At 42.8% G+C, this 15067-nt stretch overlaps 1 protein-coding gene across 2 annotated transcripts in view; it reads left to right on the forward strand.

Moving 5' to 3' along the window:
- The first annotated feature begins 1242 nt into the window (after nt 1-1242).
- The window catches only part of st6galnac (ST6 (alpha-N-acetyl-neuraminyl-2,3-beta-galactosyl-1,3)-N-acetylgalactosaminide alpha-2,6-sialyltransferase), a 116630-nt gene continuing 102805 nt past the window's right edge, over nt 1243-15067 (forward strand). For both annotated transcript variants that reach the window (XM_043714974.1, XM_043714976.1), the window contains exon 1: nt 1243-1595. Coding sequence is in view for 1 of the 2 variants with exons in the window: in XM_043714976.1 (XP_043570911.1) it covers nt 1579-1595 (17 nt within the window). In the remaining variant the exon portion in view is untranslated. The remainder of the gene's footprint in view (nt 1596-15067) is intronic.

Consider the following 15067-nt stretch of genomic DNA (forward strand, 5'->3'; position numbering starts at 1 on the left):
GGGGTTCTGGGGGATGGGGATAGTGACAGTGGGGTCTGTGGGGGGCGTGTCAGCAGAATGCAGGTGAGTGGCGCTGGTGGGGTCGGAAGTGGTGGCAGACACGGCAGTAGGGGTGGCGGAAGTCACTGAGCGTGTGGCATCGGCGATGATGTGATGGCCGGAAGTGGCTGTGGGAGTGGCCATGATGCGGGCAGAAGTGACATCAATCAGCGTGGGGGTGGTAGCTGCATCAGCTGCATGGCTAATGGCGTTTCCGAACCTACATCCTGTACAGCCACAACATGACGTCCCAACTCCTATACTCAGTGCACTGATCAATAAAGGCAGGCTTCCCAAATGCCTTCTTCACTCTCCTATCTAGATGCGACTCTACTGTCTGTGTGGTGTTTACGCATTCTCCCTGTATCTGTGTGGGTTTCCTCCAGGTGCTCCAGTTTCCTCCCACAGTCCAAAGATGTTCAGGTTAGGTGGATTGGCTGTGCTAAATTGCACATGGTGTCCAGGGATGTCCAAGCTGGATGGAATAGCTTTGGCAAATGTGGTGTTAAGGTGAGAAGGTGGTGGGGGGGGTCTGGGTATAATGCTATTTGGACTCAATGGGCTGAATGGCCTGCTTCCACACTGTGAGGATTCAAGGTGTAACTCACAAGGTGAGTGGAAGGTGCTGTCAGAGGGGACTTGTTGAAGTTTCTATTTGCAGATGGTACAAACTGCTGCCACTCCACATTGATGGTGAAAGTGGCGGATGGAGTGCCAAACAAGCAGATTGCTTTGTCTTGGAATGTTGCCAAATTTCTAGAGTGTTGCTGGAGCTGCACTCATCCAAGCAATTGGGGAGTATTCCATCCCCCTGTGCTATATCAATGGTGGACAAACTCGGTGGGGGAGGTCAGAAGGTCAAAGGCGTAGGTAGTGTTGTTAAAGCCCCTCCCTCTGACATTACCAGCAGAGGCAAAAAAAACATTCAAATATCGTCTCTTCACTTGCAGAAAGTTACTGTTTTAATGTACTTAATTATTTGTGTTGTGGGTTTTGAGTTGCAATCGAATCGTGCCTCTCACACCTTGGAGAAAACGAAAATAATAATGAGTAAAACGCATTTTCTCAGTTTATTAAGAATTGCTTTTCGAGTGGTCTTTCAATTTGACAGAAACAGGGTAAAAACGAAAACAACTCATACAGGAAACTTTCAACAGTTAAACAGAGTGCTATTCTGTTTGGGGGATGGGTGTTGCTTTGTAACAGTTCAACTTTGGAACGTGACTATAGCTAGCTCCCTGCTAATAAGCAACTGCCTCTTTAAATAACTGTTCCCTCCAGAGATTATTAAAGCCAAAACTCCTGTCTCGGTTGTTTTTCCAGTAACAAGTGCCCTCACAATTGGGAAAGGGATACAAAGACGGTTTCAAAAACACCATCTGACCGTGTTTGATTTCCTCTGCACTGTTCTGTGAAAGAGAGGCGTTACCAATATTTAAAGAGGAGGGATCTCCAGCAAATGTAAAGTTAAAGCCCAATACTGACAAGAGGTCAGCCATATGCAGTGAGCTATGTGACTTTTAGGCTGTCTGGATTAGAATGATTTGCTGCTATCTGTGAGTAATGTGGTTTTATTTTCCCCCTCTCTCCCCACTGTTGCTGAGAAATGTCTGATTTATGCAGATTGGAGTTGGTGAATTTGCTAACTTGTGGAAAAGTTTGCTGCACTCTGCTGTGATGTAGCGATTTACTCCAATTGCTGACAATAGCACTGAGCAGTTACACGTTTAAACTTGCTGCCGTTGGAAAACCCCAGTGTTTGATGTTACTCGGCATATGAACAGAAAGCCTCACTTCCTTCCAAGTAAAGCTATGGATTTTACAATAAGCGTTTCCCTAGCCGACGTTCCTGACACGCCCTCACTGTTTAACATGGCAGGATCCTTAAGGGTAACGTTTCCAGGAGATAGCGTTAACTCGAGGGCACCAGGGTTGTTAGCATTGATCTACAGCTCGGAGGAGGCCATTGCTACAATAGTACAAATGTTGTAGAGTCACATCCCCCTCGCCCTTTCAGTCAGCACGAAACTGGAGACACTTGGGAGAAAAGCTAGTGGATTTGTTTCTGTCAGGAAGGACTAGTTGAGAGGCGATGTGATGATTCCGTAAATGTTAAAGGAAAGATCTTTTTGCAATCACGTTCGAAAACTCATTTTTGACAAAAGGGCCACTTGTTACAGCGGTGTTGGCGACAGTTTGGAGTAAGTTAACAATTCATAAGGACTGGAGCCAGGCCATTCAGCCCGCCAAGCCTACATTGTCATTCAATATGATCATGGCTGAGTGAACATATCAAAACCTTTGAAGGGCTTTTGCCCGAAACGATGGTTTTCCTGCTCCTCGGATGCTGCCTGACCAGCTGTGCTTTTCCAGCACCACACTAATCTTGACTCTGAGCTCCAGCATTTGCAGTCCTCACTTTCGCCTACATCAAAAGCTTTTGCCCACCCCATCCCTATAACCCTGTGCTGGGAATCAGAACTCGATCAATCCCTCCCATAAACACACTCAGAGACAGTGGCAGAGGACTCCTGGTTCACAATCCTCTAAGTAAAATCATTTCTCCTTATTTTGGACGAAAATAGCATCCCCCTTTTACATTGTAGATATTTTTACACGGTGTGGTTATTACACTGCTGGAGCATGAGGGACTTGAACCTGGTCATCAGGCCCACAGGTAGAGACACTACCCCTGCAGTGCAGGAATCTTCCTCCCTATTGAGAGATGCTAGTAAGCTTCTTGCTTGATAAGCTCAGGAAAGAAATGTAACTGTGTCTAATGTGATGCCAAATAGTGATATCCACTTTGAGATGAGGCTGGTTTTCCATTATTACCCACATCTTCGGGGCGGCACAGTGGTTAGCACTGCTGCCTCACAGCGCCAGGGACCCAGGTTCAATTCCAGTCTCGGGCAACTGTCTGTGTGGAGTTTGCACGTTCTGCCAGTGTCTGTGTGGGTTTCCCCCCACAGTCCAAAAATGTGCAGGTTAGGTGAATTGGTCATACTATAAATTGCCTGTAGAGTTAGGTGCCTGAGTTAAGTGGAATGGATCTGGGTGGGTTACTCTTCGGAGGGTCGGTATGGACTGGTTGGACTGAAGGGCCTGTTTCCACACTGTAGGGAAGCTAATCTAATCAGGTAGGACTTGAACACGGGCCTCCTGACTCAGAGGGACAGACATGACCACTGCCCAATATTGGCCAGTCCCTTATGTCAAATGGGAAGCAGGGGTGAATTGCCTGTTGAAGGTATTATTGACAGTTAACAGCAACTCCTCATTAGGCAGCTTTCCATCTTCACTATCCATTGCAAGTAAACTAAATGCTGCACATTTTTGGCATTTAAGTTAGAGCAGATACCCAGTGACTTCATTAGAACTTCTCGTGGCTCAGTGATAGTGTCCGTGCCTCTGGACTGAGACACCTGCGTTCAAATCCCACCCTGCTCCAGAGGTGTGCAATAACAGGTTGATTAGGAAACTGGGTTTGAAAAGAAAAATACCCAGTGACTTCAGCTCACTCCAGACTACAAAGGGTCTCTACCTATTCACCACTGTAAGACATCCAGGCACACTGCCGTACGCACCATCTGCAATGCCAATCTGTGGGAACCCTCCTCTCTGATCCACATTCCGTATACCTCTCCCCTTCATTGCTGGGGTGTATCGGCAGCCATTATTGTAATGCAAGAACACTGAGTGCTGAGGGGGATGCACCCGGTTCATGCACTGGACCAGGTTGCAGCTCCAGGCTGTTCACTTGCTCTCATAGCATTCACTCACTCACTCTGAATCTACCTGGATGCTCACAGTATCCCTGCCTTGCCTTATCTTTTTATGCCTTTTGCTCCTCAGCCATAGATACAAGGCTCAAAGTCTGGAAAAGTGCCCTTATTGTCAGCAACTGTCAGCTCAGTTGAAGGGGTGCTGCCTTTGGGCAGGGGTCCTGTTGCAGAACTCAAGGGCAGCTTCTGAGATTGTGTGTCTGAAACCTCTTTGACAAAACCAAGCAAGGACCACTTGTTACAACAGTGTGGAATAAGTTAACAATTCATAGGAGCCAGACCATTCAGCCCACCAAGCCTACCCTGCTATTCAATATGATCATGGCTGAGTGAACATATCAAAGCCAGGGACTTGGCCATAATCATTAAGTCACTTGGGGCAATCAGTCAGGGCCCCTCCTCATTTGGGGTGAGGTGCTGAATGTCAGGCAGCTCGCCACCTGTTCTGGCTCTTTTGCCTCCTGTGGGCTGTTTCCCTTCTGGAATGAGAGAGGTGCAGCTATTTCAGGAGATGAAAGTGGATGGTACAGGCATTCATTGTTGGTGCAGGTGGGGAGGTTGCGAGCAAGTGAGTAGACAGTGCATGAAGGGGCAGTGGTGCCAAGGAGTGGGAGTGGGAGAGTGTTGCAGGCAGTAGTGAGAGTGGTAGAATGTGCGTCTTGTGGGGAGGTAGGTGCAGTAGCAGAGAGAGAGTGTGTGAGTGAGAAGTATCAGGGTCAAGATGGTGGCACCTACCCTGGCAGAGTGGAGGAGATCATTGACCTTCTTCCAACAGTGTTGGGCATTCCTCCAGATGGCAGAAATGGTGTCAGCCTGGGTGGTGCCCTCAGTCCAGCCTGGCAGCATTTGATGTTGTGCTGTCCTAGGAATGAGAATATTTCACCAGTGCACCACCCTGTTCACCAGGTCATCCAAAAGCCTGACTGAGAAACCAGGTTTCTTTTCTCTGCCATGTCTGGAGATGTGCAGGGCAGCCCCAGAATGACAGAGCTTGTCAAGATGCCCCCATTGGCTTTCAAAGATGGTGCTAATGCTGGCGATACAGATTCATTTTCTGGGTATCTGACAGTGGTGGGTTTCTTTTTTTGGGTATAGCAAGGGTACAATATAGTCAAAAGGGTTTGGGTAAATAGCTAATGAGGATGGTAAGACGCAGTGAGAAATTCGTCAGGTTTTGAAGAGAAAAACCCACCATGAAACTTGATGGAACTGATACTTAAGGCCAAAAAACATGACAGATTCCTGCTTGTAAAGTTCATTTCAAAGAGCAGTGTGAGGAATTAACACTGCGCTTATGAACCTAGTTAAGGAGGATTAGCTAGCTCTACATTTTACGGAAAATAAAACCTACTGTTCACAGAATCTGTACAGCCTGAAAGTAGGCCATTTGGTCCATCATGCCCACACTGACCTACCTGACAACCCCGACCCTATAACCCTACATTTCCCATGGCTAACCCACTTAGCCTGTACATCCCTGACACTAACGGGGGCAATTTACCTTGGCCAATCCACCCAGCCTGCACATCTTTGGACTGTGGGAGGAAACCAGAGCATCTGAAGAAAACCCACACAGTCACAGGGAGAATGTCTTTGTGGAATTTGCACAGTCGCCCGAGGGTGGAATCGGACCTGGGTCCCTGGCACTGTGAGGCAGCAATGCGAACTACTCGGCTATCTTGCCCCCGTGTTATGGAAGTAGTTCCTGAAGTTATGTTAGTAAGATCAGTGTGTTTTTAGATATTTTAATCACCATGTCCTGGACATGTTATAACTCACATCTGAGACAAATGGGACTTGAACATTGGCTTCTGGCTTAAATGCAGGGACTCAGCCAGAGTCTGCCAAAATATCAAGAACAATTTAAAGCACTTCAGAAATTTTGCAGAGTCATGTAAATTTGCTGTTTTGGAAATGGCTGTGTGTTGTTACTACAGAAATAAATCTGCTTTATTAAAAGAGGACTACTCAGTAAGTAGATATTGGTCTTGATCCGAGACACGACATGGTTACAGAACAAGATCATTTTGTCTACTGTTTGTTACAGTTCTCCGAAAGAGTAAATCTGCTAATTCTAATTCACTGCCATTTCCCTAGTCCTGCAAATGTTTTCTCTTCAGCTCCTTATCCAATTCTTTTTTGAAAATCACATGTATCCCTCAGTTCAGTGTAGATTCTAACCACTTACAATGTGAGGAAGACCTTTCTGGTGCAGTATGATCTAGTATAGAAACAGAAAATGCTGGAGAAACTTAGCAGGTCTGGCAGCATCTGTACAGAGAGAGAAACAGGGCTAACGTTTCAAGTCTGGTATGACTATTTGTTTACAGAGTCATACCAGTTTTGGAATATTAACTCTGCTTCTCTTTTCACAGATGCTGCCAGACCTGCAGAGTTTCTCCAGCATTCAGTTTGTTTCAGTTTTCCAGCATCCAAAGTATTTTGCTCTTATTTTCATAATACCTTGTGTTTGTTTTAATTTTAATTGTAAGACTAGGGTCAATTGCAATTAATTGACTAGGTTTGGAGAGCTAATCAGAAAGGGACTTCCAGCCCAGAATGGTTATTAAACCACAGGGTATGGGAACACATGGCTAATACTGATACTTGGCAAAGGTCAATGGAACATATCTCAACCTCCGTTGACTGTGTTCATTTATCTTTTGGTTACAGTTGATCTTCTGTCTTTCCCTCCTCCAGATGAGCCGTAATGGCTCAGTGGTTAGCACTGCTGTCTCTTAGCACCGGTGACCCGGGTTCGATTTCAACCTCGGGTGACTGTCTGTGTGGAGTTTGTACATTTTCCCCGTGTCCAGATCAGTTTCCTCCCACATTTCAAAGATGTGTAAGTTAGGTGGATTGGCCGTGCTAGATTGCCCATAGTGTCCTAGGATTTTCAAGCTGGTTAGATTAAGCATGGGAAATGCAGGGTACAGGGGTAGGGGGCTGGGTGGATTGCTCTTTGGAGCATCGGTGTGGACCCAATGGGCCGAATGGCCTGCTTCCACACTTATTATCTGATACGTATTTTATGCACACATCCCTGCTTGGCACTGTGCCATCTGATTGGTCGGTCATTGCCTAATTGCCGTACTTGATGGTGACATGGGCCTGGTTCAGGTTGTTGTCGTCATTGTTTGTATGAGGGGGAAGAGGGCCATCAAGATTCATGCTTTCTTGCTGCTTATTCATCCTCTAGAAGAGACTAGTATACACTTGGACCAATATCACAATCATCTGATTAGATGGGTTTCCAGTCACTAGTTTTCTACGGGTTTTTAAACAAAGGATCTTTTACATTGTCTGAATTCACTCCTTTTGTTGATTCCTGACACGGGCTGTTCCCAGGGGCATGCACGGAGATAAACATCAAATGTAGCTGGAAGGGTGCTGTTTGGTGTGCCAGTGCAGACATGATAGGCTGAACTGCCAAATCCTGCTCTGTACCAATTCTGTGACTCGCTGGTTTTCCACTGTGAAGGAGTTGCCAGTGTCTGAATGTTATAGACTGGCACATTCCAAAGTGCAGGAATAGTTGCTGGGGGCTGTGTTAAAGCTTTCTCCAGCTGCTGCAGAGACACCATGGGGAAGGGATACCGTCTTTGACCTTTCAGCTGTTGTACACCAAGGTGGTGGGTCCCCTGGAGGCCTGTGCCTTGCAAGGATTGCACATTGTTAACATTAAGCACAGTGATATTATATTGAGGCACCTCGGAGCACAACATGGGGTATGGAGAAAAGATCATTTTCTCTTGCATTTTCTGCAGTTTTCAATTTGAAATGTTTGACCTTCAGGCTGTCAGCCATGTATGGAATGTATAATTGTTCACAATATGACCATTATCATATCTAAGTTCAGTCTCATTCTACCGAATTTTGAAGTTGAGATCTCTCGTAATGTTCTCTTACAAGGTTTATGAATAAAGTATATTTTTGGAAGCAGTCATGTCATGTGACATGTCATGACTTGTAAACAACTGTAGCTACCACCAGCTGAGCTTATCTATTGTGCTTTTGTGTTTATGTTACATATAGCAAACAGGTTTAACCAATACACTTCAGGATAGGACAACCAAGCTCTAACAACTCTACTACAAAATAAACTAAAACCTACAATGTCACCAATGCTTTCTTTGCCAATCATCTTAAATTAGTCCACTAATGTCTTTAGGGAAGAAAACAATCCAAAGATGTGCAGGTCAGGTGAATTGGCCATGCTAAATTGCCCATAGCATTCAGTGCATTAGTCAGAGGGAAATGGGTCTGGGTGGGTTACTCTTCGGACGGTCTGTGTGGACTGGTTGGGCCGAAGGGCCTGTTTCCACACTGTAGGGAATCCAGTCTAAACTGCTGTGCTTACCAACATGTGACTCCAGACCCACAGCAATCTGACCTGCCCTCTGGGAAATTAGGAATGGCCTAGCCAGAGATGTTGTCATCCTGTGAATGAATAAAAGAAAAAAAAAATGGTGTCCCCTGGTTTCTAACCTTTTTACAGTGCCTGTGTATTGAGTCAGATCCTTTTGTTATCTTGAACACATCTCCCAAATATATTTTCAAATTTCTCTTTTCTGGATAGAATAGTCTCAGATTCACCAATCTACCATGTAACTTAAAAGTATCTCATCTCTAGAACCATTCTCGTAAATCTTCTATCTCATTAACATCCTCTGAGATCTCTGTGCTCCTTCAATTCTGCCATCTTGGGCATTTGATCTTGCTTTAATGCACACTTGGTCATGTCTGTCACTGTCTTTACACTCAATCCCTCCCCCCCACCCAGTGTTTCTTTCTTGTTATGGTAGCCATTTAAAAGGCAACATTTTCCTTTTTTCTTTCATCCTTGAGCTCCCTTCCTGAATTTAATTTCTTTCTTTCGTGTAGGTACATTCAGAAGGCTGTTGGCTAGGACATGCCAGGAGTTTTGAGAACAGTCATGAAAATTTCAAATTTGTTGTCACAAGATAAAGTTTATTGTGATATAAATTGAAATAAAACTGGATTGTTGAAGATTATATTTTTACCCTATTTCCTACAATCCATGCCTGTTCCTTTTAATAAGCGTTGATATGTTTTAAAATGTATTACATATCCCAGAGGGGGGAGAAACACAGTGGTATTTGAAATGAAAGTATTGGTTGTACTGGAGCACTACACTGAGGTGCACAAAACAATTCTGCATCACAGAACCCATACAGTGTGGAAGCAGGCCATTCAGCCCATTGAGTCTACACTGACTCTGCAAAGAGCTTCCCTCCCCTTCCCTATCCTTGTAACCCTGCATTTACCATGGTTAAGCCTGCACATCCCTGGACACTAATGTGCAATTTAGCGTGGCCAATTCACCTATCCTGCACATATTTGGACTGTGGGAGGAAATTGGAGCACCCGGAGGAAACCCACACAGACACAAGGAGAATGTACAAACTCCTCACAGATAGCAGGATCGAACCGGGTCCCTGGTGCTGTGAGACAGCAGCGCTAACCGCTAAGCCATTATGGCTCATCCAGAGGAGGAAATGCAGAGGATCAACTATAACCACTGTGCTAGCCCTCACAGTCATGAGTCATTGACCAGTTTTACTGGACTTTCCTTCTCTGATGGCTAACTTGAGGAGTTGATCCCATTGCTGTTTTTGGTGGGGAGTATACTAGTAAGGAGCAGCTCAGACCGATTCATAGCAGTTGTTTTAATTTGGCATAAACTTGTTAAATGGGCTATTTAGAGAATGCTATCATGTTCCTTTGCTTGGAGAGGTTGGGTCAGTCATTTACACTCCAAGTTAGTGTCTTCAGGGTCTGTCTTAATCCAAAATTAAGAGGAATTATCGGAGCCTGGGATTGTCCCAGAAGGGTCTAGTATGATCTGCCGCAATCACCCTGTTGAAGGTACGGTATAAACGCAAGCAGCTGCTGTTGCTGTATTCTGTTTTCTTCACATGAATAAAACAAAAACTTGAAGCAGGACTAGACCACTCGACGCTTTGAAAAACTTTTGTCCACAGTCACGCCAATTTCCAATTAACTTTCAAACCCTCGCTTATCAAGAACTTTGCAACTCCTTAAAAGACCCTCACCAACTTTTGAGAAAGATATTTCCAAAAATTCATGACCCTCTGAGCCCTGTCTTAAATGGGCAACAGCTTATTTGGAAACAGTGACTCTTGGTTCAACATTGTCCTCCAAAGGGAAACCTCCTTCCCACCTGCACCTTATCAAGACAGTTCAGGATCATTGTATGTTTCAATCAGGTTGCCACTTGCTCTTTGAAACTCCAGCAGATATCTAATCAATCTTCTATTCATGTCAATGTTACCTTCTATACCATATGCTTTTATTTTCAGCAGTAACCTTTTGATGTGGCACGTTTTATATACCCTGAAAATCTAAGTATAGTACATCCAGAGGTTCTCCTCCTTTATTCACAGCACAGTTATTGATTAAAGAATTCCAATAAGTTGGCTAGACAAGGCTTCCCTTTCACAAAACCATGTTGACTCTGCCTTATTACTTCGAATTTATCCACGTGCCTGGGTATAACATTTTAAAAATCGCTTTTAACTTTTTCGCTACGGAGATGTTAAGCTAATGGAAGGATGATACTGAGAAAAACATATCTGCAATTATCCCCATATCACTTTGGTCTCCCTTTTAAAGTGTACAAAAAATATTCAAGTATATGGCCAACTTTAGCTTTTTGAAGGATAAATGATGCAAGTCTTTAAGATCAAAACAGCTATGCATTACATGGATTATATTTAATTCTTTGCATTTGTGACTGAAATATTTGCTAGGTGTATGAAGATAGTACCACATTTTTAAAAAAAGTAATATATGAACAAACAATCTTCAAAAAGCACAGGGGCAGTAGGAGCAGTTCCTTTCAGTCGTACAGCCTTCCACATAGGAGCAACTGGGCAGACTGAAGTACTGACAGCCAATCATGCTTGAAATAGCTTTACATTTTATGGGTACCAACACTATCAATGTCACAGCACAATATGGTGCTGGTGTTGAACTGGGGTGAATAAGGTCAAAAATCACACATCACCATGTTATGGTCCAACAGGTTTATTAGAAATCACAAGTTTTTGGAGCACTGCCCCTTTGTGAGGTGAAGATTTCGCCTAATGAAGGAGCAGTGGTCTGAAAACTTGTGATTTCAAATAAACCTGTTGGACTACAACCTGGCATTGTGTGACTTTTGACACTAGGCAATACAATTGCCAAAAACTGAATCCAACAAAATAAATTTGCATCAAAAAAGCTATTAACATACACTACACCTGAAATACTGAAGACCGTGTTTATATATCAGCTGAGAAACCCTCACATGCACAATAAATGGTATGTGACATGGTCATATATTAACCGAAAATAATTTGAATGTCATGCAAAGGAATTGTCATTACTCAAGGTTGAGTAAAAATGCACTGTTTTGTACTTGTGTTAAGTTAATGAATTACAAAGCCCAATGCAGTTGTGCATGGTTGAATGTGGTGGGATAGTTAAGATGATAATAGCAATTAAATCACTCCTAGGGAAATAACAAGATCTTATTTCAGATACTTATCCAATTACATCATTTATATATGACACTGGATTAGGAGACTTGTAATGGTTGTAAATGCAGCAAGATGAGCACGAAAGGGAGGGGTAGTTGCTTTAAAATACCTCTGACTGGGGAATATTATGGAAGAGTTTAGTACTGGCATAACTAATTCATGCCTTTAAGCCATAGTTGAAGTGATCCTACTTATACTGTAGTCACTGTTTACCAACATTCAATAGGAGTTTTAGGCCAGTGATAGGATGATGTATATCTGATATTAACCAAATTTGTAGAAATTCAAGAATGCTGATTTCAGGCAGTGTATCAGTGTTTATGATGTGTGTGAATAGAAGCAACCTGAAATTATATGAAGTTAAAAATCACACCATACCAGGTTATAGTCGAACAGGTTTAATTGGAAGCACTAGCTTTCGGAGCGACGCTCCTTCATCAGGTGCTCTGAAAACTAGTGTGCTTCCAATTAAACCTGTTGGACCATAACCTGGTGTTGTGTGATTTTTAACTTTGTACACCCCAGTCCAACACCGGCATCTCCAAATCGAAATTATATGATGTTACATTTCCTGGAAAACTCTTGCCAAATTAGTGTTACCAATCAATAAAGCAGCCCTAAGTATCATCTTAGCCAAAGTTGATGAGTACTGTTTAATTAAAAGCTAGATTTGGGAACATTACCATATTCTCCCGTAAACCGCATTAGTGTGAAGAACAAAATGGTTTCAACAGATATTTACTTTTATAATCAAACGACAGCATCCCAAATAAGTTAGTCATCAGTTACTTAAAAGTTAGCAGTTACTTAAAAGCACACAAGTTGTTCCATTAAAATCAAACATACCTGGCTCATATGGCATTGGATTTTTTTAAAAATACAATAATCTTTATTAAACAATTGAAATCAGAAATCATTGCAACAAAAAAATGAACAGTTGTGTTATCACGCAATAAACATTTCTGAACATTGTAACTTTGGATAATGAACTCAATTTAAAGCTGCAATGTTCAGAAAGGAGTTTGTTAGAGAAGACAGTTAACATCTTTTGAGTTTGAAGAAAATCAGGTAGAAAATATGTGCATTGAGTTAAGTAAAAGTTGTTATGAACAGAAAATTAATGGGACTTGAATTTTTAGTTCAATCAATTCTCAACTCTCTCCACAGCAAGAAGCAAGGTTAAGTCTTCAAGAACTCTCTAATGCAATAATTGTTGCTTTCAAGTTAGCTTGGAATATGCTTCTTATTGTGTAATGATTGGAGATCATAGAGGAGGTCCAGTTTTTAATGTTAGTCGTTGTGTTCTGTAGATAACTCTGAGTTAAATGTATCATGTTCACAAAATGGTTCCTGTTCCTGACCCCTGTTCTACAGGTTTCCTGTGACACAGTAATAGTGCTCCTACTTCTGAGGCGGGTCATGGGTTCAAGTCCCACCTAGGTTGATTGAGGAAAAACAAAATCAAAATTGTTGTTCTACAACCTTTTGGGGGAAATTTCTAACCTTTTTTATGGGGTAGCATGATGGCTCAGTGGTTAGCACTGCTGCCTCACAGTGCCAGGGAACTGGGTTCGATTCCAGCCTTGGCGACTGTCTGTATGGGTTTCCTCCAGGTGTTCTGGTTTCCTCTACAGTCCAAAGATGTGCAGGTTAGGTCGATTGGCCATGCTAAATTACCTGTAGTGTTCAGCGACGTGCAGGCTAGTTAGATTAGCTATGGGGATACAGGGTTACAGGGATAGGGGCTTGGGTCTCGATAGGATGCTGTTTGGAGGGTCAGTGTGGACGCTATGGGATTGAATCCCTGATGAAGGGTTTATTCCCTTTTCCAGCGCCACACACTCGACTCGATGGGCCAATTGGCCTGCTCCCAAACTGTCTGGTTCTAATGATTCTGCTTCCTGTCTCCCATTTTGAATAAAAGAGTTAGATTTGCAAAATTCTAGCCTAATGGTACCATGATGTAGGACTATGGTTTTTACTGTTCGGGAAGCCCAGATTCTAAACTAGAGGTAAATGATTGTTTTGGTTTTTTGTTCTGTGGATGTGACTTTTTTTTGCAATACAAAGTCAATTTTGAACAGAGAGTCAAACTGTTGTTTGCAGTAAATCATGTGATTTGCTCTAAATGTTAAGCTTACTGGGAAGTTAATTGCTAAAGCGCTTACTAATTTGAATCTTACAGCAGATGGAAAAGGGGGCCAGAAGCAGGTTCATTTCAGAAGTGATCCGTAATAGTCATACGGTAATCAAAGTCCAAAAACATAGTGAGTTAGCCAGTGTATATCATCTCTGAAAGATGGAGAGAGTCACATAGAGCCATACAGATGTACAGCACAGAAACAGACCCTTCTATCCAACTCGTCCAAGCTGACCAGATATCTTAACCTAAGCTCGTCCCATGTGCCAGCATTTGGTCCATATCCCTCTAAATCCTTCTTATTCATATACCCATCCAGATGCCTTTTTAAATGCTGTAATTGTACCAGCCTCCACCACTTCCTCTGGCAGCTCATTCCACACACGTACCCTCTGCGTGAAAATGTTGCCCCTTAAGCCCTTTTAAATCTTTCCACTCTCACCCTGAATCTATGCCCTCTAGTTCTGGACTCCCCCACCCCAGACCTTGTCTATTTACCTTATCCATGCCCCTCATGATTTTATAAACCTCTATAAGGTCACCGCTCCAGGGAAATCAGCCCCAGCCTGTCCAACCTCTCCTTATAGCTCAAACCCTCCAACGCTGGCAACATCATTGTAAATCTCTTCTAAACCCTCTCAAGTTTCACAACATCCTTCAGATAGGAAAGAGACCAGAATTGCACGCAATGTTCCATCTTGTGTATGTGCAGAAGGTTGCTGAGAAGGGAAACCTTGTCAATTGATTGAGAAATTGTAAAATGAAGTCAGAAGGATACTTCACTGGGGTTGAATGTATAAAGGATGTTATTAAGAGAAAATGTTGAATCTTTTTACATGGTTGTGATCTGATCTTTTAAAATATATATAAACATTTGATATTATTTTCCCTTTTGTCACAAACATGTGTTCTTCAGTTAAAGGTACATTGGTGACATCTTGTAACCAAATTACAGAAAGAAAACTCATGGCCAACATGCCAGGTTTCACTTTGGGATCTGAGCTGAAAATATGTTGCTGGAAAAGTGCAGCAGGTCAGGCAGCATCCAAGGAACAGGAGAAACGTCGATTCTCCTGCTCCTTGGATGCTGCCTGACCTGCTGCGCTTTTCCAGCAACACATTTTCAGCTCTGATCTCCAGCATCTGCAGTCCTCACTTTCACTTTGGGATCTGACTTGTTCAGCATACCATCAGCAGGGATCATCACAAATTGATACTATTGGAGGGAAAGAAATCCGTTGAATTTAAGAGTGATTAGTGATTCTTTAAAGAAATAAATATATGGAAATACTGGACATAAACATAGTGTTATTGTGAAGTGTATTTCATGGACTGGAATAATGGGGGAGCAATCTTGACAGTGGATTATTGAAATCTTTGGCTGAGGCTATACTGAGAGAGGCATTGCAAGTAGAAATAGATGCAGTGCCTCACAAAGATGAAATATTTAAAAGTTTAAATTATAAAGAGGGAGACCTAAAATTGATGTGTTACTGGTAGAATTAGTTAAGATTCAACGAGAAACGAGAAAGAACTTG

Source organism: Chiloscyllium plagiosum, chromosome 24 (assembly GCF_004010195.1).
Source record: "Chiloscyllium plagiosum isolate BGI_BamShark_2017 chromosome 24, ASM401019v2, whole genome shotgun sequence".
Lineage (NCBI taxonomy): Eukaryota > Metazoa > Chordata > Chondrichthyes > Orectolobiformes > Hemiscylliidae > Chiloscyllium > Chiloscyllium plagiosum.